Source organism: Solea senegalensis, linkage group LG3 (genome assembly GCF_019176455.1).
Source record: "Solea senegalensis isolate Sse05_10M linkage group LG3, IFAPA_SoseM_1, whole genome shotgun sequence".
Lineage (NCBI taxonomy): Eukaryota > Metazoa > Chordata > Actinopteri > Pleuronectiformes > Soleidae > Solea > Solea senegalensis.
The window spans coordinates 16,250,809-16,273,423 of record NC_058023.1 but is presented as its reverse complement, the minus strand read 5'-3'; the positions used below and the strand labels follow the sequence as shown (position 1 = coordinate 16,273,423).

Here is a 22,615-nt window from a genome sequence, read left to right as displayed (position 1 = left end):
ATTTAGTGTAATCTGGTGTAATCCATAGTCAGTAGAGTATCTATGTTGAGTCTTTTACTTCTCTTCTCTAATTTATGATGTAGTATTATGGTATTTTTTACATTTTCTACTCTCCTCCCTTGCTCTTTTTTACAGTTGACCTGGCGACAGCATGTCATTGTATCTAATTCTCTGCAGTGCATTTTGTACTCCTTACAATCACCCGTTTCCTCCATTATATGAAATATATCAAACAACCCATATGTTCCCATAACCCATATCTGCTTTTATCTATTCATATTTTAGCAAAACTGAAACTTTAAAATACCTTATTCCTCGACTTGTTTTGTTTTTTTTAAATACCCACAACCACTCATCCAGTTTGGACCGTCTCCACTTCCCTCCAGTTGCTATCTTTAGTCGCTCCTCCCACTCATGTTCTTGCATAGATATATCTGGAACTAGACTAGTTTTTAGTCTTTCCATTTTTTTCCAAAGATCTGATTTGTCATCTTCTCTCTCTCTCACACACACACACACTCTGCTTAGACTCCATCTTATCTCTATCAGCATCCATCTCCTCTGACTTTTACACTCTGCTCATATCCCTCTCACTGTTGCTCTTTTTCTGCTTCTCTTAACCTCGTTCACGATCATTCCTTTTTACCTTCCTACTCTATCACCTTCCCTATTTCCTAGCACAGAGCTGGTCTCACATCTGATGATTTGTTTTGCCTGAATCCATCAACCCTCTCTGTGGTTGGTGTGCTGTGAAGCAAACCCTCTCTTCCAGTTCTCATTTCATTCGTTCTAGGTCTATCATATCTCAATTGCCTTCCACTCTTCTCTTTCTGCTCAGTCTCTTTCATCAACCCTCAGCCTCTGTCCACACTTATTTTCTTCCCTTCAGTGTGTTGATGTCTCTGTTTGTCACATGTCGTCTCCAGCATGGCAGCTCTCCTCTCCATGTATGATCAGGACGGGAAAGAAGAATGCGTCCTCGTAGGATGGGGGACGGTCCCTCCCGCTTTCCCTCACCTCACCTCCCCCTCTGTTCTCCTGTTCAACCTCTTCGTCCCTCTCTCTGCCTCCTCTTCCCCGGTCCTCAATCCTCAACTCCGCCTCCTGCTCCTCTTCTTCATCGTCATCCCCTTCTCCTTCGAGCACTCCTCTCGTCTCCTCGTTGTCCTGTCTCGAACCTAACCCCAGGAATCCTCCGCTTCCCCCACCACCGCTGCCGATCCCACCTCCCCCTCCTCCCCCTCCTCCCACACTTCCTCCTCCATCTTCCCTGCTGCCTCCCAGCCCTCCACCGATGCTCCTTGAATGAAACAGGCTGCTCTGGCGTCCTCCTCCCAGCCTCCCGAGTGAGAATCCACTTCTACTGAGCACCAGCCTTCCTCCTATACCTCCACCTACTGGCGCTGCTGCCCTGATCCCTGCCACAGTGGCGTTCAGGAGGGCTGTGGTTCCCATGGGGGCTCTTAGTCTGGAAGGAAGACTGGAGCTGGATGTTGTCCTCCGGCATCGAGGACAGCTCTGGAGGAGGTAAGCTGAGTTGAACACCACAGGCAGAGCAAGAGGAGGTGGGTTGGTCACGTGATTGGGGGTGTTGCCTGGGGGCCCAGAGATTGGGGTAGATGCAGTGAGGTTTGTCCCCCCACTTATGTCCAAGTCCATAAGCAGGGCTTCAGAGTAGCTTGGGACCATCTGTTGGTTACAGCGGATGTGCCACTCCAATTCTGTCATGTCCACTGTGTTGACCCGAGAAATTGCCCTGTAACTTGTCCCATTCAGACCAATCCCAATGGTAATACCTCCCGGATGGATTCCATTTTCAGTTCCACCTTCAGTCCCATCCCCCCTCCCAACTCCCGGTCCTCCACCACCTCCTCCTCCCGTATCCTCATCCTCACCGAAGAGCTTCTCCACATGGTAGTGGACGTACGCCGTGCGAAATTCTGACACGACCCGCAGCGGCCATGACAAGAGGAAGGCCGAAGCTAGCCAGAAGACTTTATGTCGGGAAAACCAAGGCTGATGAGCAGGATCTGGGAACGCCAGGATGTGTTCACGGAAGTCCACATTCTTCAAGTGCATTCCCTCCCTGGCCTCCATGTAGTCGTCAAGCCCTTCATTCTCCCCGAAGAAACGTGCTCGCTTTGGGATTACAGAGAACACATTGAGCACATTAAGTAAGAATAATCATCAAATCTAACTTTATTGATACAGCACTTTTAATACAAGGCAATGCAACTCCAAATCCAACAACCATCTCAGCTGAGAAGTGAAGAAGAGAGGAAACTCTGAGAGGAAAGTAAATAACTGAGGAAGAGAAGGAAGTGAGGAAATGCTATCATGGAACTCACAACAGCCACAAGGGAAAACTCTAATACTAATTTTTAAACTAAAAATACTAACATACTAGAAACAGGAGGTAAAAGAATGTAGTAATAACAACAATAATAATGATAAAACTTAAATAGTAACATATTTAAATATATAAGGTTTTTTAAGTAAGCAATGAGGATAGTATATTGAATATCAGCCCAAAACATCTTTTTTGTCGTTTTTTTTCTACTAAACCTTTTTTTTCTAAACTAAATTATTCAATATTGAACTGGCAAACTGAAAATGGCATATTTAAGAGATTTGTTTCTATTCTTTCTGAATAAAGGCTCTAAATTCTGCATGACTTGACATGATCGAACAACTTAAAAAATAAAGTGCCACAAATTGGAATCCCAAAAGAATACCTTGAGATGTAAATAAATAAGAAGTGGATGTTCCTTCAATTCACTCTCTTGACAAAATCATGTCTCAGAGGTCTAATAAACTGTGTCCTTCTTTCTATCCAAGGTTGGTGTTGTTTTTACTTCCTCTTACTTTTGTGTTGTGCAGGGGGAAACTTGCTGTTTTAACTGTGCATTTGACAAAAGGATGAATCTCCTTTTACATTTGTCCTGATGTTACACTGATTTTTTCTTGTGTGGATTATACAAACAGGATGAAATTAACAATATTAACCACATTTTACCTGGGTGAGGTAGGCAGCTTCTGCACGTGCGCTGGAGAAGCTAAAGAGCACAAATGTCAGTTAAGGCCGCGTTGATCCTCCATCCATAATAACAATAATAATCACCATCATAAGACCAACATTAAAAGAACTTGTCTTTTGTCAGTTGTGCTGACGCACCTGAAACACTTGGTGAAACGGAGGCGGACTGCAGGGTGAACCTGCAAGTCCAGCAGCTCCTTTGACACGTCTTTGACACCGTAACGGGCGTAGTCGAACTCTGAACTGGAGGCGTGAGTGTTGACCCGTTCGTGGTAGACCTGAGAGGAAGAGGACAGAGGAGAAGAGATAAAGCAGATGAGATACAACACATGGGAGTTTGGAGGAAGAAAGACTCTAGTTATAGGGAAGCTATTTTAAAATGCATCTGCTTCAGCAGCATCAATCAATCAATAATCAAATCAGACAATGAATAAATACAACTTTATTTATAAAGCACTTTTTGAACAAAACATTGCAACTAGTATTGACTTGCACTATAGTTTTTGACATTCACTCTTTGGTCTATTTGCTCATTTGCACTCATCTTTTATAACACACAAAGCTGTCTGAAGCGACATGGGGTTCAGTGTTTCGCCCAAGGACACATTGGCATGTAGACTAGCGGAGCTGGGAATCAAGTCCACAATCTTCAACTTGAAAGATGACTCACTTATCCACTGATATACCACGGCTCTATAACAACCCACCACCCTCACCCTACCACCGTCGACACATGGCTGGTATAATGCATTTACACAGTAACGAGGAAGAGAAGGAAGTTAAGTGAGGAAACGCCATCATGGTACGATCAAAGAGCCACTGGAGACTAAAATACTAATATAATAAATTAAATAGATGAGTTAATCAGTACGAGAGTAAGTAAATAGTAAATAAATAGATAAATATATAATTAAATAATAAAAAAAAAAAAGCAATAAAGGATATGATAGACCATAACAACATTATAAAAAAATAATAGGTGGAATAAAATAGAAATAAAAAATTCAATAAAAAGAGGCTGAAGTTGCAAGTCTAAAAGTCTAAAATTCTAAAAGTAATATTAGAACTGAGTGTGTGATGAGTTTCCCTCACCTGTGTGGTCGTGTACGCATCTCCATTGCGATATCTCGTCACCTGTCTCGTCCTCCTCACGTAATGGTAGCTGATGGCCTTCCACCAAATACAGGGCGTGGCCTGCTGAAGCCTCTGCACACGCTCGTACACTTCCTGCGTCAGTGAAATAATAAAATCATCAAATTAATGAACTTATTTGTCTCAAATACTGTCTCTAAAGTGTTGACATGGAGCAGATCATAAAAACAATGTCTTGTATGTACACTTGTATCTGTTAATAATAAAAAATACAGGTGAAAACAGGTCCTGATTTGCTTTTAATTTTCTGTTCACGACGTACAGTATGTGTCTCTGACAGTTTGGACTTAAAATTGAAAATAAGGTAGATATACCAAAAGCAGTTCATTTGGAGTAATGTCCTCTGGATAATAGAAAGAGCAGACACTGGTCATCTTATTTTCATCACATGTTATGATTTTTTACCACCCTTGGGTAGAAATTTAGTTTAAAACCGTGTTCTCTCCACAAAAAAAGGGGACATTTTTGTTTATCCTTACTCTGTTGACACTAATTTGATTGGGCTCTCACTCAAAACAACAACAAAGGACGCAGATGACATTGGGAAGCAGTGGGGGAATCATGGCAATTGTTGTATGGAGACACTGCAAAGCATATAACAACAATATTTGAATGCAGAAATGTTACATATTAAGGAACAATGACTTGGTCAAGGTCATAGACATGCTGCACAAATATTCTGGGCTGAAACACCTGATTCAAATGGTCCGCTAGTCATCAAGCTCTGCAAAAACATTATAATGATGCCTTCTGTAGTTAGCTGTATGTGACTGGACATTTGAATCAGGTGTGTTGGAGCAGGGATGGTAAAGCCCTTAGCCCTGACGTTTGTATTTTGACTGTGCCCGACAGTTTGTCTCAACAGGACGTCAAGCTTTGTATGAAAACCTTTGTCTCAATTTACACCGATCACAAGGGAGTGACGTTTTTCTGTAGCCCAATCAGCAGACAGTCATGGGTGGAGCTAGACCTTACCGTACCATTTTACATTTATTTTAGTACTATTCTGAATGGAAAGCAAAAAAAATGCATCATACTGTACCACTCAATGGAAAGACAGCTTTTCAAGCTACCAGGTCACCATGCTAAATGCTAAAACTACTTTTGACAGGTACCTGGAATTCAGCATGAGCCAACATGGCCGTCTTGGAGAAGCAGTGCCAACACTCCACCAGGTAAACCACATACAGCATGGCCAGGAAGGCCAGGGGGATGTAGACGTAACCACTGGAGCATGGACTCTCCAGGTGCAGGATGTCGTTGTAGTAGGCTGCCGAGGTCGCATCGTCATCGGCACCGAGAGGTATGGAGGAGGAGCCGAGGACGGGCACCCGACAGAGAGCACACCAGGCAAGTGTGGCGAAGCAGCCGTACATGAGGAGAGTCAGGAGGAGGCACTTCCAGTGGGACTCCCGACACAGGGAGGAGGCCAGAGACTGTTGGAGTGGTCGCTGCTGCAGGACAGCGAGAAAGAGAAGAGATGCTGAAGAACAGGCACTCACAAACAAAAGTTTGTAACTAATCCCCTAAACCACTTTTTTCAGGTGTTAACCAGTGTATATGTTTTTCTCGTAATGTTTGTTGATCCAGGTGCAAATCAAGACAAGTGGGTTTATATTGTCATTTCAACCATATACACTGTACATAGTGAAGCGAAACAGCGTTTCAGCACCATCAGTTGGTGCTACATTCAACAGTGCAGGACAGTGGAGACAAACACATTCAGTGCAGGGACAGGCAGAACAACAGTCACACATGACAGTGCAAGGGAGTTCTTGTAACAGAGTGCTAGTATCTGTAAGTAAGTGAGGTAGTTAGCAGCAGGTAAAGGTGCAGTGGCACCTGGTGGGGCGTTTGACTAGGGTGGTACACCTGTCAAACGGTAACGCAGGTGTCCTATGGCGGGCTCAGGGAGGACAGAAACGTCCTGTGGAGCAGAAGGTAAATGTATTGAAAATGTCAAATGTCTCCAAAATGTCAGAAGCTATTATGCTGTATATTTATGCTTCCTCTGGTGGTAGTTGGAGGAAAATCCGAAATACTGTTCAACTGTATATACCAGTGTATGTGATCAGTAGATCACTTGTTTTTATGGTCAAAAACATCCTAGTTTCTGCTTTAAGCCATAAAATAAATGCGATCACTGCGGTGTCAAATTAACCAGTTTGAACGGAGACAGAAGATTCTGACAATGATCTCACAGTCAAGACTACAACACATAAAGCAATGCTGACTAACACATGAATATGAGTACAAACGTTGGTGTTGATGGGAAATATATGTTGAGGAAGCAGCCGATGAACCAGGAGACCCTCCATAACCCCACCCCACATATGAGTTTTTAATAATCATAATCTTCCTGTTTGGGTCATATTTCAGACCATGTGTGTGAGAGCTGAGGTCTTCACCTAAGGAATACATTATACCATGCTATACCCATCAACGAGCCATCATAGGATAAGTGCTGCATAGCTCTCTCTCACACACACACACACACACACACACACACACACACACACACAAACACATGCTTCTCTAAGTGCATTTTGACTCACACATCATATTACAGTACACTTGAACCCACACACATATACTGTATAGGCATGTCTCTGACTTCAGAGGACGTTACATTCATTTCCATAATGGAGTCAGTACTTCTTACTTAACCTTAACAGATTACATGTTAAGGTATTTATCTTAAAACTGAAACACACCCACAGCCTCGGGCAACATTCTTATTGAGGACACTTTATAGCTGTGTCCCAAAAGTCAAGGCTGCACCCTCTGAGTGTGGATTCATCGTCCCAACGTTGTCAAAGAAATTCCTTCTCTGCATTTAACCTATCCTCTACTAGAAAGCATTAGGAGCAGCAGACAGCCACCAGGAAGCAATGGGGGTTGGGTATCTCACTCAGGGGTACATCAGCCCTTTTTTTGTCCTGGTGGGGTCTCAAACCGGCAACCCTCCACTTACAAGCCAAGTTCCCTTTCCGTTTGGCCACAGGCTGCCCGAAGAAGATTTCACCAAGATTTGAACTTGATCAGTGGATTCAGAGTCCAGAGTGCTAACCATTACACTATGGAACCACGTGAAACACTACAAGGTTCCATCTTTAACCATAACAACTAAATTCCTAATCCTAACTGTTAACTGAAACCTAATCCTAACCCTAAAACCAGGTCTTAACCACCCAAAACCGCCCTTTTTAAGTTGTGAGGTCCAGACAATGTCCTCACTTTCCCAAAAATGTCCTCATTTCCAACTTTTTCTGACAAGGTCAGTGTTTATGTCAGAAAAGTTCCTAAAGAGGCAACAAATACACAAACACACACACACACGCACACACACACACACACACACACAGACATACATAGATGGTGGATTGTGCCCTTCTCCTCTCTCTACATGCACATTCTCAGAATTGTAAAGCTGCCAGTGGAGTATGTGTGAATAATTTAGACGAGACCAGTGCTTCTGGACTCTTCTCAAGCTAAATGACTCCACTCCAACATCAGCAGCGTTATGATTGCTGCAAATGATCTCTGTGCATGAGAGAGTGAGTGAGTGAGAGAGAGAGAGAGCGGAGGGGTGCTTCCAAAAGAAAAAAAGGCTTCAGTATAATGTGTCATAAATACAGGTATGCAGGGTTCTAGCTAGCGCATGATATGATTTGTGGCCGACACGCAAAATTATGCTTAAAAAAATGTTGGAGTCAGTGTCAGTGCCGTGCCAATTTCCTTGTTATGACGCATCGTGTTCTTGGCTGCTGTTCGATCCAAGCGTGGAATAACAACAAACGTACGTGTAGTATCGCATCGTAACCCAGAAGTAATAAAACTTAGCGCACATAAATTAGTAATCTATGGATCGACGATGTGAAGGCAGATTGCTCTGTGTAGTTCATTCATACAGCTGTGTTGAATTAGCAAACTATCAGCCAATCACAAATTAGTATTTCGTGTAAAGGCTTTTCAAGGCATCAAAATCACTCACAACACACAACACACAACACCATTCATAAGCTAAAAATGCACGCACCCATTCACACGCAGAACTGAACCCACAACCGTCCAGTTGAAAGACGACTTGCTCCACCACTGAACACCATAAACAGGAGTGTTTATCTGGATTTGTTTCTCCGCTTGCTTGTGTGCTTATGGCAGATGCCAAACTTGATGCTAATCTTTGGGAGTATGGGAATATAGCTTGGTTGATTTTCTTCTTCTTTTCCGACATCTGATAAAATATAAGAGATTAATAATAGCAAATGACACACACAGTATTGTATTCTCATTTTACAAACCCAAGTAATTGCTGCCTCTGTCTGTCTCTTAAACCTAAAACATAAAATACATAACAAAAAACAATTGGCGCGCAGTGACCCGGCTTCAATTCCACCCATGGAATATATTTTTACCTTAGTTAATATCTTTAGTTCTGTTCTTGGTTGGAGTAGGAGAGCAGTGAAGTATTTTGGATTCGCAAATACATCCGTTCACATGTGAAGTTTTTAATCAGTCTATATATGTTGTTGTCTTGTGCCTCATGCTGAATGTGACACAGCAAAAGAGCAACAAGACACAAAAAGGTGACGGGATGACATGACACCAGTGTCCTCTCCTCCTCTCAGCCAACTCCAACCCTGCCTGTGTCCTGTCAGCAAATCCCTTCATCCCTCCACCCATCCATCTATCCATCACCCCCCCCTCCCCACATACTCTGTCTTTATCACTCTCTCCTTCTCACCCCTCTCATCTCCCCCATTGTCCAACACAATGCAGCCACAGTGGCTGGCTGCAGCACACACACACACACACACACACACACACACACACTCGTGTTTTATGACTGCAAGACAAGGGCAAGCACTGAGAGGGAAAAGTGAAGGGCACCTGCAGTTTATTAGTCTCTGCAAATCACTCTGCCCTCCCCATCATCTAAATGCACACTGGTCATGGCATGTCTAAAATGGATTCCACACCAACAGTATGATTATCAATTATTAATATATGAATCATTGTCATTATTCTCTATATTTCTATCTACCATGTTCTTTCTCCTTATTTTTCCTTTCATAATCTTACACATTTACTCTCCCCTCCCATCCTCAGCCTCTCCTCCCCTTCCTCCTCACCCCCATGTCTCCACCGTGACATCCTCTCTGAGAGTCAGTCTCTAAGTGGATTGATTGGGGGATAAAAGTGTAGCACAGAGAAGGAGGAGAGAGACGAGAGATGATCATGAACTTTTCATGAATGCAAGCACGAAATGAGAGAGAGGATGAGACAGAGGGAGGACTAAAGAGATGGCACGAGTGAAGGTATACACGTCTCTTTCGTCCTTCTCCTGACCTCCCTCCCTGTCTGCCACTCTCCATTTTCTACTGCTGGCTACAGTCCACTTCCTCCCCCCTTTTCCTCTATACCTTCTGCAGATTGAAGTTGCCAAAAGAAGAATATTTTCACACAATAATAGTAATAAAAATTAAAAATAGACACTGCAACTGCTGTTCTCAGAGCAGCAAATCTTTCCGCAGACAGGAGTTTAGTGCACTAAATGCAAATTATCATTTGACAGTACGAGCGAGATGCTTCTTTTGCGACTAAATTGGTTTAGGAGCTGCAGTGTGAGCCACACACACATGCAGCATCAGCAAATGGCAACATCAACAGAAATCTGAGTGCGTAATGCAAGTCACAAGCAAATAAAGCTTCCACCAGCATCTTCATTGGCACCTGGTTATCCTCATTTAGTGCACAGAAGGGGCTTTTTTTTCTTGGCCATAGTTAAATATGTTTCAGGGGCATTCCAGGGTTTCTCCAAATCAAATTTAAAGTGGCAAGTCTGGTCGCTTTTTCTCTACGGAGCTCCTCCTAGTTTTGGAGTAGGGTTGTGCCGATGGAGGAAGTAATGTGTGCCGTGTGTTTACGTTAGTGAGCCGCAGGTGAATATCTCTGTCACCCCGCACTATAAGAGTTATTCCTCTCATTGTGAGAGCAGCACAATAATAAGAGAGGCTGTGTATCACCCTGCAGTGCTGTGAACAAAGTCCCGTGGTTTAATGTGTTGTTGCCACAACAAGCTAATGCAGCTAAAGGAGCTAACGGTCATCGGCACCCACAACCTTCCAGTTCAAGTGACTCGCCACTGTAATAACTAAATTGATCTAATCTCTGATCCTACAACAGGTTTGATAGTAAAAGTAAATTATAAATACTTATGAAATAACATCACAAAAGACTAAAAACATCACCCTAGGGATTTTTTGAGGGCATTTTTTATTTCCATCCCTGGTGCACAGCACTTCTTCCAGTGAAGATCTTTGGTTGTGTCAGGATCCTTGGTTCAACCTCAGCTCTTTTGTCATGCAGGATGAGACCAAAGAGAGAGCTCAGTCTCCTTGACATCATTATGAAAAGAAATCTATATGACCTAGTCTGGATGGTGTCTACTTTCATTTCTTACAGGCAGCGTCTACCAGGAGAGCAGAGACAGGACAGTTTGTCTTATTAGAACTGTCCTTTTTTTTTTCTTAAATGAAAAAATATTTCATTCAATTTCATAATCGATTAATCATTCAATTATTTTCTCTTTCATCGATTAGTTGTCCCGTTGAACATTCGTTTGATTGAACATTAGTTTTGTTTTTCTAGTGAGAGGAAGGATTGGGAGTGAAATGGCTAAAAGCTGGCTGCCAACTAGTCGTCGGCTTAAATACAACACAAAGAAACTGATAAGAATATTTCTCATATCAATACAGCAATTTTAAGAATCAATAAAAACCGTAACATGAAATCTTATGTTAATGTTCTGCAAAATAGAGCTGCAACTATTGATTATTTTCTTTATTAATTGAATAATTGCTTGGTCCATAAAATGTTGAAAAATATTGATTAGTGTTTATATATACATCATATATATACACATATATATATAAATCACGTTTTAATTTTTTTAAAAACACTCGGACCAATGAATCGATTATGAAAATAGTTATACAATTAATTTAGTATTCACTAAACAATACACTAATTGAGTAATTGTTTCTGGTGCAAAGGTTTCCAAAGACTGGGTTATCAGAACCCCCAACAGAGCAAACATTCCCTGAAGCTTTTTTTCGACATGTTCTCAACCGATACGCTCAGCAGCTACAACAAGAGTAGTTCCTCTTCTTCTTCTACGGTTGAAAGTACGTCACCGGATGTGCCCGGACTCGAGTACCCGGACTAGGAGGCGCTGCTGTTTACAGGAGTGGTGAGATTTTCCGCTTCGTAGAGCTCAGGAAAACAATAAAACCCTGCACACTCAGCAGTGGCTGAACCGATTGTTATGGACTTCATAGACGAGGTAATGACGCAGATACACACCCACACACACAACACAGCGTTAATTGGCACCTCCGGGCTATGGCCTCTTTAATAAGTGGGTCCACACACAGAAAAGGAAACACTGGTTTAGTGTATAGATATTTTTGTTCTTATGTCCTGCATCTATGGCACTTCTTTATTAGTCTGTCAGTGTCTCTGATTTCAATCACTCAAGTGGGTTTACATGCATGTTAAAAGATTTTAGTCAGATTAAGACAATACTTTGGTTTTCTTAATCGTCACGTAAGCACGTTAGTCCGACTAAAATCAAGCTAGTCTTAGTCGGACTAACATACCTGTATAATGTGATTCATTGTCCGATTACTCCCGCACTGGAGTCAGACTTGGCGTTTCCAGACCAACGTTTCCTCTCCGGTCTGAAGTGTAAACTGCGGTACTGTTAATGGAAATAATGCAGCAGAGGCGTCTCTCTTTGGACAACACAGCAACCACAAGAGCCATGCTAACCATGCAAAACAGTTTGAATTAGTTTTTATTGGTTTGCCTCTAAATTGACCATAGGTGTGCATGTGAGAGTGGACGGTTGTCTGTACCCCGCCTTTCCACCCTATGTCAGCTGAGATTGGCACAGTGCCCCCTCACGACCCTTATGTGGGGGATAAAGCGGGAGAACATGGATGTTTGGATTATCTCTCTGGATGAAGACATCTAATAAACCAAGCAAGTAAGAACTTCCCGTCTATCCTCTTTTTTTTTTTTTACACATAAACTGTCTGTAATGGACTAAATATAACAGTAATTTGTACAAATCCTAGCCTGGATTACCAGGATCTGGTAGCAAACATGTATTTCTCTCCCTCCGTCTCCCACTGTGTCTCTGCTGCTCCTACTGATTCAGAGTGGTAGGTGTGACGAGAGCAGCTATAATTAGCAAACTAAGCATGTGGGTGGCAAATGAAGTGAGAGAGCGAGAAGAGGAGAATGTGCCGTTGATGCCTGCAGTGCAGCGCTAAAAAAAATGATGTGTCATTTCAACAACAACCAGAGGGTCATTTAGGAAGTCTGGTTTCCACTACCTGCGCTGGAACAACAAATAAATCGTTAGCACTTGATGATGGAGTGAAATAAAATGTGTCATCCACATCCTCCTCGACATTACTCCATTACAGTTCATTTGTGTGTGTGTGTTCAATTGAGAGAAATCATCCAATTATAGCAATTTTCAGCAGGTAATGTGCAGGTCTGCAGTCAATATATTAAATATCACTGAGTGCAGAAGTAAATTCCTATTAGTTATTACTGTAGATACAAATGGGGACAAATGTTAACAGTTAATCTTTCATAGAAACATACGACATGACTCCAGTTTTTTCTCCAGAAATGAGAAACTGCGATACTAATAATACTAAAATAAATAATGGCAAATAAACGTGTGCTGTCACTAAAACACTAGACTGTGTCAATGCAAATTCGAGCAGCTCACCGGAGGTGACATTTACAACTACTGAGTGGTGGTAATTATGGCAACAAGTTTCCTACTGAGAGCCAACTAAAATAATGACATTCTTTACAGTAAAAGCAGGGTTATAATAGAAGAATATTAAATGACTCCTGTTTGTGTGAATAGCATTTTTCGCTTATATATGCCAAAAAAATAAAGCTGTCAAATCAGTCAGACCTCTACATAGCCTGTAAAGGGACATTTGGCAAAAATCTGAATTCATAACACTCATAATAACAACATTTATAAATAATGACAAAATCTTGGCAAATAATGGTGTGCTTTCACTAACAAAAAAAGTAGTCTAGCATTTCTACAGTACTGCTGAATCGTTTATTTGGGTTTGTAGTACTTTTCCGTACACCCCACTGTGCATTGCATAAAAATAGATAAAGGCGGTAGAATAAACAGCAAACTAAGGCAGTAAACTCCAAGTCAACTGGTCGACTTATTGGTCGATAAGTTCTGGCTCGACCAAAATTCTGATTGGTCGATTTTTTTGCCGTGTTCATTTGATACAGTATATTAGAGGTGAAACAATTACTCAATGAATCGATTATTAATCGATTACTAAATTAATCGACAACTATTTTAATAATCGGTTCAAAGCTTTTTTCATGATTAAAACAAGATTTCCGATCGTTTATAACAAATCAATCATTAAAAGTTAATCATTTTGGTTTGTGGACAAAACAAGACATTTGAGAACATCATCATTTCCAGGTCTGACAAAAATAGATCAACAAGGTTTTCTGATATTTTATGGCCCAAACGATTCATCGATTATGAAAATAATTATTAGTTGCAGCTCTACAGTCTATGGTTATTTTCATCAGGAGGAACGTACCTAGTGCTAATGGGGGTGTTTTCAGAGCACCCCGTTTCACAGCTGGTAGTAGCTTGTCTAGAGAACACCCCCCTTGTTTTCACTATTTTGGATTAGCCCAATCAGGTTTTATTTAATTTTGAGCGTTTCATTTTAGGCTACAGTCAGTCCTCCTCTAACATCCATGAGTCGAATGCAGTTTGTATATCACAGCTTGACGACAAACATGGCATATCATATAAAAACGGTAAGGTAACTTGTCTGTGTTAAGTTGCTCCGTCCGTTTTGAACATATCATCATATCAGAATTGGCATATTTCAATGTTTAATCGTTGATTCGTTTTTGTAACTGCAGACATACCCGCCCCATAGCGGCAGTGCCGACAGACAGACTCGAGTCTGAGCAGAGCAACAACAAAAGTCAGTGCTGCTAAAATACCTGCTGCTGTCCCAATGTAGAGTAGTCAATACAACACTCTTTTGAAGATACTGGTCAAAAATGTAGCTGATGCTGTGGGGTGTTTATTTCTGCTTTATGGGAGAAGAACATTTGTGACACAGTTGGAGAATTATGTCTGCAAATGTTTTGTTAACAGCTTAGTTGTAGTTGAAAAGGTGTAAAATGACTGTATCAGACTGATACTGGTATCGGCAGATACTTGAGGTTGTGATATCGGTATCAGTATGAAAAAGTTGTTGCACACTCATGTTCTTTTACTGCAGCCCGTAATTTTGAGGACGTCATCCTTTCTAGGTTTGAGAAACAACATTAGCGATCAATATTGTCTGACATTTTATGGACCAAACAACTAATGAATTAATGAGAAAAAAAATTAAGCGGTGGATTAAGCAGTTATGAAAATAATCATTAGCAGCCATAACTGTGTCACAAATCCATAACTAAAGGGAATTGCAAGCATTAATCTTTAAATTACACATTTCTACATAAAAATGATCAATTTTTCTCTTCCATCACTGACAGATTGCCTGATTCTCTTTCCATTCAATGTATTTCTTTTTTTTAACAACACTCACGACCCCCTCCCCCACCACCTCTCTCTCACACACGTGCCTGAGCAGAAATCTATTTTGTCATCCAGTGAAGGAACTCATGGAAATTTCTAGACTTTGGTTAATGTACCATACAACCATGGAAATATGGTCCAAAATTCAAAAACTGCATTGTAAATTATGCAAATAATCAATTTAAAACGCTGTTTATGTGATTGTGCGTGCAAATGGACACCAATGCAAGGCCAAGTTCATACAGTTGAGAAAAAGAGAGTGATGGGAGGAAGATGTTGTAGACTCCCTGACAGGAAAATACAAAGCAGGAAGTAGCCCATGAGGGGAAGACTGGAGGGTAATGGAGTCAGAGAAGAAGTGCAGACTGAATCCACTGCATGACATTGCACTGACTGCACTGTACGCATGAATAAAACCACAGGAGAGTGGCAGAGGAAAGAGGAAAGCAGGCGGCGTTTAACAGGCTTTACATATCAAGTCCTGAAGGTTTTAAATTACATTCAGGCAAAAATGTAATTCTCACCAAAGTTTAGTTTTAAAAGTCATGTCGGTAATTCTGCCCTGGTATACTTCCCTGCACATGCGTTGCGTCACGTGTTGTGTCATGTGTTGTGTCACATATCGTGGACCCTGGTATACAGTACTCATGAGTTGGGGTCCTGTAGTATCAGACTTCACCATCGGGTGGCGGCACAAATTTGGACGGCGGGAATAGAACGCATTTACTAACTGTTAATTAGTGTTTTAACTCAACTGATGTCATTCAGGTTAATTAAGGTCTTAACATACATATATGACATTACATTACATGTCATTTAGCAGACGCTTTTATCCAAAGCGACTTACAATTGAATTGAGTACAATCAGCTAGGGGTGGAATCGAACTTGCGACCATTGCGACTATGATGTCTTTCACACACAGGGTACATACACATATATATATATATATATATATATATATATATATATATATATATATATATATACATATATATATATATATACATATATATATATATATATACACATATATATATACACATATATATATACATATATATATATACATATATACATATATATATATATATACATATATACATATACATATATATATATATATATATATATATATATATATACATATATATATATAATATTCTGTAGATAGTACTGATATACAGCGTATGCATTGAGTCTAGTCTTATTATTGAGCTTGTATATTAAACAGCAGGTCTCTGTTCCATGGAGCCCCAGTGTTTAACATGGGATTGAGTTTGATGCAATCCCAACACTGGTCCTTTAATATTTTGATGGTGTCATGTGGTAATGCTGAGTCATGTTTGGAATTTGTTAGAGAAAATGGTCTGTATTTAGTGTAAGCACTTTTTCTAGTCTCAAAGCTGTGTTGCTTTTCACCCACACATTCATACAGCCTGTCGAACCATCACTCATCTTCCACTGCTGGCACAGCCATCAAGAGCAACGGGTTGTTAAATGTCTTGCTCAAGGTCTCATCGGCATGTAGACTAGCAGAGCCGGGAATTGAACCAACAACCTTCCAGTTGAAAGACGACTCGCTCTACCACTGATCCCCAAGGAACTGTAACCGACTTAATAATGACATCGCAACTCAAAACGCAATACCTGTCAGAATAATCACAATTAGAAATACTCAGCCAGGCAGAAGACTTGATTGGCAGGTCAGAATCCTAATATCCTACCAGGTAATTGAATGGAATACGCTGATGTAAACAAATAACAATGACAGTTGGAGGTTTTGCTATGAGCTCACCATTTACATTCTGTGTGTGTCAGTAGATTTATTTCTTATTTTGGACAGAAAGGTGGGTGTGTGACTGAGCTGTGATGTCATCCTGTAGTGTGTGACACATAACAAAGCATTGCCACACATATCACACCAAGACTCTGGCTTTTCTTCTACAAACACACACAGGTTTGCACATTACCCCTAACCTTAACCATAACCAGTTAATGCCTAACCCTAACCTAAACACAATTCAAAATGTTCGTCATATATCTAACCAGCTTTTAATTAGCTGTTTATCCCAGAAGAGGTTCCAAATAGGTAAGAAACACACAAACACACTATCTATTTTTGTATGATTTCAGACTTTTATGACTTACATTAATTTCCTGGAGACTTACACTAACCTTAACCATCACTACTACTGGCCTAACATAACCATAACCTAACCATGCAACATGTATTCACCTGAGAATATAATAACATGTTATGGGGACAAGTATCCATAATGTGAGTAGACTGATTTAGGTCCCCACAACATGACGCTAACCCTAACCTTAGTGAGGACACATTTTAGATATAATGCATTGCCTGCTGTAGCTTATACTGACCTTAACTATGTGCAAAAAACAAGGTCTTAACCCTGAACAAGCCTTTTAAAGTTGCAGGGGCCAGGCAAAATGTCCCCACAAAGATAGGTTTTTATGCGCTTTGGACCTCACAATGATAAAAAAAGATACACACATACATTCTTGTATTTCTAACCATTTTAAGATTAGCAAAGACTTCCATTCCTTTGGACATCTTACCCAAAGCTTAACCTAAACCTAACCACAATTCAAATCTCATAGTGGTCCCAACAAGGTCAGTGTTTACATTAGAAAAGGTCCTGGAGAGGTAAAAAACACTTAAAGCATTCACCCTAACCTTAACCATCACAACTACATGCCTAACGCTAACCCTTAACCTAGACCTAATGCTAACCCTGACCCTAGATCCAGGTCTGAGCCCCCAAAAGCTTTTTATAGTTGTGAGGACCAGACAAAATGTCCTCACTTTTCCAAGATGTCCTCACTCCCTATGGTTTATAAGTTGTTTTGTCGTCGCAAAGATACACATACAAGAACACACACATTCTTCTCTCCTCATCTGTTTTACACAATACACACACACACACAGTATCGCCTTCATTCATACTAACGCCAAGGTCCTGCTCTGTGTCCTTGCTCTTGAGAAGACATGACGGACTGACGAGGGAAAAAGAAACGTGATTTCAATAAAAGAGCAGAGTACACACAGTGCACAGTGTGTTGTATATGATGTCTATTGTTTAGAAACCATCAGCAATGGCATACAAAGAGAGGGCTTGTCCTTATAAAGGGTAAATAAGCGCAACTTTACGCAAACAAACACGCACGATGGGGAAACACGGTGTTTCCAAACAAATGTCCTTCCTCACCTGCTCTCGTCCTGACCCTTCCTCCAAAATAGGCTCTTCCGCGGTGGCCGTCTCCTCCTCCGTCTGCATTTTCCCCACTTGCCACTCCTTCCTTCCTTTTAGAACCAGGCAGCTCCCACCCCGGTACCGTCCGCAGGCAGGGACCTCCCCGGCGGAGCAGCGAGCTCCGTCACCCCATCCGCCGCAAGTCCGTATCCGATTTCACGATGATGGGGCCTGCGGCAAATGAGCATCATCTACTCGCGGTGCCACCTTGGCTTTACCCTCTCTTCTCAGTGCTGCTCCATCCTCCGCTTCACTGGCTCCTCCAGCAAAACGTCCCCAATGTCCCCAAAGTCAAAGCCCGTCCGTCTGCCGTCTCTGTCCAGCCGCTTCTCCTCCTCAGCTGCAGCTGCTGCTGCTGCCTCCTCTCTTGATTCTGGAGCAACGAAAAAGCGCGCGTGCGTCTGTGCACGTGTGTGCGCGTGACCGACAGCCAAGGGTCTCGTTGCTGCACAAATAAAGGGCGCGCTCAAAATACATTTGACGTCGATGAAAGACAATAAACACCGAGCATCGAAAAAGAGACGTGGGGGGAAAACTATGAGTTGATTAAGTGAGCTGGTGGTGGCACCTTGCGCTGGTAACTCCGTTGACGTCATATACCAACAACCCCACCCCCCATCTATTCACCTGAGCGCACGCACGCACGCACACAGATGCCCTGTCTGCCACAGACTGGCACGCACAGTCAGAGGCGTGCGTGCGTGCGTGCGTCCATATGCTGCCAAATTAAAATGGCCACACAGCTTGTTTCTATCATTAAAACCTTCAACAGCACCGTTCAGGGGCGGCCCGAGCCTTTATGGGGCCCTAAACAGTTTTATTTTTAATGCCAGATGCCCTTCTTGGCACATCCTTCCCATTATCCGGGCTTGGGACCAGTGTTGTGCCCAAAATACAACCCATGAGTACATTTCCACTTCCACCAAAATTGCAGCTCTTTGTGACCTAAATGTTGTTCCTGCGTCAAAATCACTTGATTTCATTCATGAGGGTAAGCTGTAGCCATATGCGTTGACAGGCTGCACACGCAGACAATCACTGTAGGGTACAACACTGGCACTAGGAGTACACATTTTTGAAGAAAATATCAAAATCCATTCAAATATTTCCTTTTTTAAAAATGAAGTGTCACACAAGCATGTGGTATGACATCCATGTGATGAAGACCAGTGTTAGGCAGTAACAAATGGTGAGGTAAGCCAGAAAGAAAGACTGACAAAGCATTACCTTAATGAGTTTAATAAAAGTGTGAATTTTTATATCATAACGTTCAAGTGTGACTCAAAGTCAGTACACAATTTTAAATTAGTTTAGCAAGGTTTTGCAGCATCACAGGAAGTACGTATTTTCATAATTTGACACAACATACAAAACTGTCAAGGTGATTCTTAATTCTACCATTTTGTGGTTGATATACTGTAGTTTTAAATTCTGTGCATGTGACTGACAGTTGGGATTGATTTGGTCATGTTCTGTGCTTCATTTTCAGCTTACAGCTCGTGACTATTTCCAGATCACTTGCCCATCACTTTCAATCAGAGTGACGATGATGATCCTGTGTAGTCCTCATCGACTGGCGGCATTATTGTAATTTCCTGCAAATGTGAGCAAAAACAGCTTCAGTAATGCTGACACTCTCCCTTCTCAAATATGTGAAATTTCAGTTTTTATTTTAGATTTTCAGACACCAACCCTTTTTTTTGCCCGGCTCCTCCCCGAGTGGCTGATGAAGCCGAGGGAAGTTCAAGTATCCTGGAGCTTTTCTTTTTGTTTGTACCGCTGTGGTCCTTGAGCCAAATGTCGTACAACCTCTCAGGAACAATGAGTGAAACTAATTAAGGACCAATTTCAAGTCATCTGCATTTATCTTCACTTACATGAGTGACTTCAGCTGCTAAGCCCGTGTGCTCAGGGAAAATGGGAACAAGGTTTGTTTTAGTTTTGTCATATTTATGATGACATAAGGCAGGCCACATTTTTAAATCAAAACATTTCAGCTGGGATATTATCCACAGCCAGTACATTTTAAATTGGCCACATCTGACACAGGCACATCAATCCAAACTATATTGGTCAAACGTCGTGTCCTGTACACACCTTAAAAACTAAAAAAAACCAAAAAACAAACACAGTATTAGCTTTAACAACTGTTTGTCTCTGAAAAAAGATAAAAAGGTTTGTCATATTGGATCCAGGTGTGACAGAAAAAATGCATAAAATCATTTGTATGAATCATAATCAGACTACATGAAGGTGGTCAGTATTTTCAAATGGATAATTAACGCAGGCTGAATGACAGCTAATTTGGTTGATGCCAAATGAAAAGAAAAGCATTAGTCGAGGCATTCAAAGGATATGAGCAGTGACAGGCAGGTAGATGATGTCAGTCTCAGTGTGGATGACAATATCATGGGAGATGTGTTTTTTCGGCACTTCCTCTCCTGTTTCAGCTGAGCACATGGCGAACAGCTGAACCTGCAGTTCCACATACAGACCAGCAGGAACCTGGACAAATACGAAATATCAATTCAGATGTCAAGTATACGTTTGAATTGAATTGAACTGTGTAGAAGTTTTAGGTCACCACTAGATTTGCTTTTTGTATTGTTTTTGTACTGCCATAATAACCAAATATTAGGGCTGGGCGATATGAGAAAAAAATAATATCAGATTCATTCAGATAATACCTGCTATATTTCTTTGGCTTTTTAATGTTAAATGAAGGACATTTACAAGCGTTAGAAAGAATGAAATAATATATAAATATGGACATATTCTGCTATAACACAAATAATTACAAACTTTCCGTATAATAAATGTCGTGACTATCAATGCAACAGCCTTCAAAACCAGGAAAAGTAATCACAGATACCTTGTCACTATATGACGAGATCCAAAATCTAAGACCATAGCTTGTCTCATGTTACAGGAATGAGAAGATATGATATCCAAAAATCCTACATATCTCATGCTACATTATGCACAGACAATACAAACCAGTAATAGCATTTTAGCGGAGTCATGTTGTGGGCTGTTTATTTCTGCTCTATGGGAGAAGAGTATTTGTTACACAGTTGGAGATTTATGTGTTTGAAATAACATGAAACGGCACAAATGTGTTGTTCACAGCCTCATGGTTTAAAATGTCTGAAATGACTGTGTTGTACTGATATCGGTGTCGGCAGATACTCGAGTTTGAGATGTCAGTATCACGAAAAAGTGGTATTGTACCATCACCCGTCATAATGTACTGTATATATAATATCCATACATTGCCCAGCCCTACCATATATAATAATGTCTCAATCGCTTCGATAGAATAATACAAGAAAATACAGGAAATGTGTATACAGTATTAAATAACAGAACATTTTCGGCTTACAGAATGTAACAAGACATTTACCAGAAGGCCACTCTTGGAAATCAGCAAAATCAGCAAACAGACTGACATTTTGGAGTGAAAAACAGCTGATAAAACACTGACAGTCATGAACTGGCCTTGGCTAGTCCATGGCCTTGGCTTGTCCATGACTGATCTGAATATAATACGGCCAGTGTTGGATCATCTGGACAGAGAAAGATATAATAGAATAACATCTAAGTGTAAAACAGAACTGCTGAAAGAAGCCTGGTCCAATTTAACAGAAGATTACTCCAGTAAACAGCAAGACAAGTAAAAAAAAAAACAGCAGTAAAATTTAAGTTTGAGATGTGCTTAGAGAGGACTTTTTTGTCATTTTCATGTACATAGTTCCTGTACTTTCTGGTTGTAACAAAGAGACAAAAAAAACAGATAGTCATTAAATGATGCTGAAACAACAAGGCCTACTGAACAGTACTGATGATATGAAGACATCTTGTGCATTTAAGCCTTTAAAAGAATCTGAAAATCACTTACAGGGCCAGGATTGTAGATGACGCGGAGGCCTGTCGCAGCCCGAGGCTGTTTCACATGGAACCTGGCACAGAGAGACAGATGCAAAATCTTAATTGTCCGTGCATTTAATTACTCACTTCATTCCTAAGAATACTGTGTACATCAGTGGTTCCCAAAGACTGGGTCGGGACCCACAGATCGGTCGCGGGAGTTGTTTTTCTTTTTCCGTGTGACTTGAGTTACGTCAGTTTGCCACCTTTAAAATGTGGGTCTCCACATACAAAGTTTGGGAACCACTGGCCTCGATCATCATCCATCCATACCTGCAGGTGTCAACCCCCACATTCCTCATCAGCACAATAATGGTGGAGTTGGTGCCCTCCTGCACCGTGCCAAAGTCCACACTGGATGGGAAGAGCTGGAAGCCCCTCATTACCACTTTTGGATCCATCAGAGAAATCATTCGACACTTCCTTCTAACTGGCTCTTCCACTGAGAGGAACTGGAGTAAATAATGATGATAATAATAATATTAGTAAAATGTCCTTTATGCGTGCAGGTTTCTTTTAGTTAGATGATTATGAAAAACTTGAGT

At 41.1% G+C, this 22,615-nt stretch overlaps 2 protein-coding genes across 2 annotated transcripts in view; both read right to left on the bottom strand.

The window, feature by feature from the left end:
- Positions 1-276: 276 nt before the first annotated feature.
- Positions 277-18,693, bottom strand: LOC122765765 (transmembrane protein 151A). Its single transcript, XM_044020172.1, has 6 exons — positions 18,099-18,693; positions 5,305-5,643; positions 4,130-4,264; positions 3,176-3,315; positions 3,017-3,056; positions 277-2,139 (listed from the first exon to the last, which is right to left on the bottom strand). Exons 1-6 carry the CDS (start codon positions 18,165-18,167, stop codon positions 910-912), a joined length of 1,953 nt encoding a protein of 650 aa, XP_043876107.1. The 5' UTR covers positions 18,168-18,693; the 3' UTR covers positions 277-909.
- A 673-nt stretch (positions 18,694-19,366) lies between these two features.
- spag17 (sperm associated antigen 17) overlaps positions 19,367-22,615 on the bottom strand; it is a 40,027-nt gene continuing 36,778 nt past the window's right edge. The window contains exons 45-49 of the mRNA XM_044022712.1: positions 22,344-22,522; positions 22,042-22,102; positions 20,501-20,648; positions 19,836-19,968; positions 19,367-19,738 (exon numbers count right to left, since the gene is read on the bottom strand). Coding sequence (XP_043878647.1) covers positions 19,726-19,738; positions 19,836-19,968; positions 20,501-20,648; positions 22,042-22,102; positions 22,344-22,522 — 534 coding nt within the window. The 3' untranslated portion in view covers positions 19,367-19,725. The remainder of the gene's footprint in view (positions 19,739-19,835; positions 19,969-20,500; positions 20,649-22,041; positions 22,103-22,343; positions 22,523-22,615) is intronic.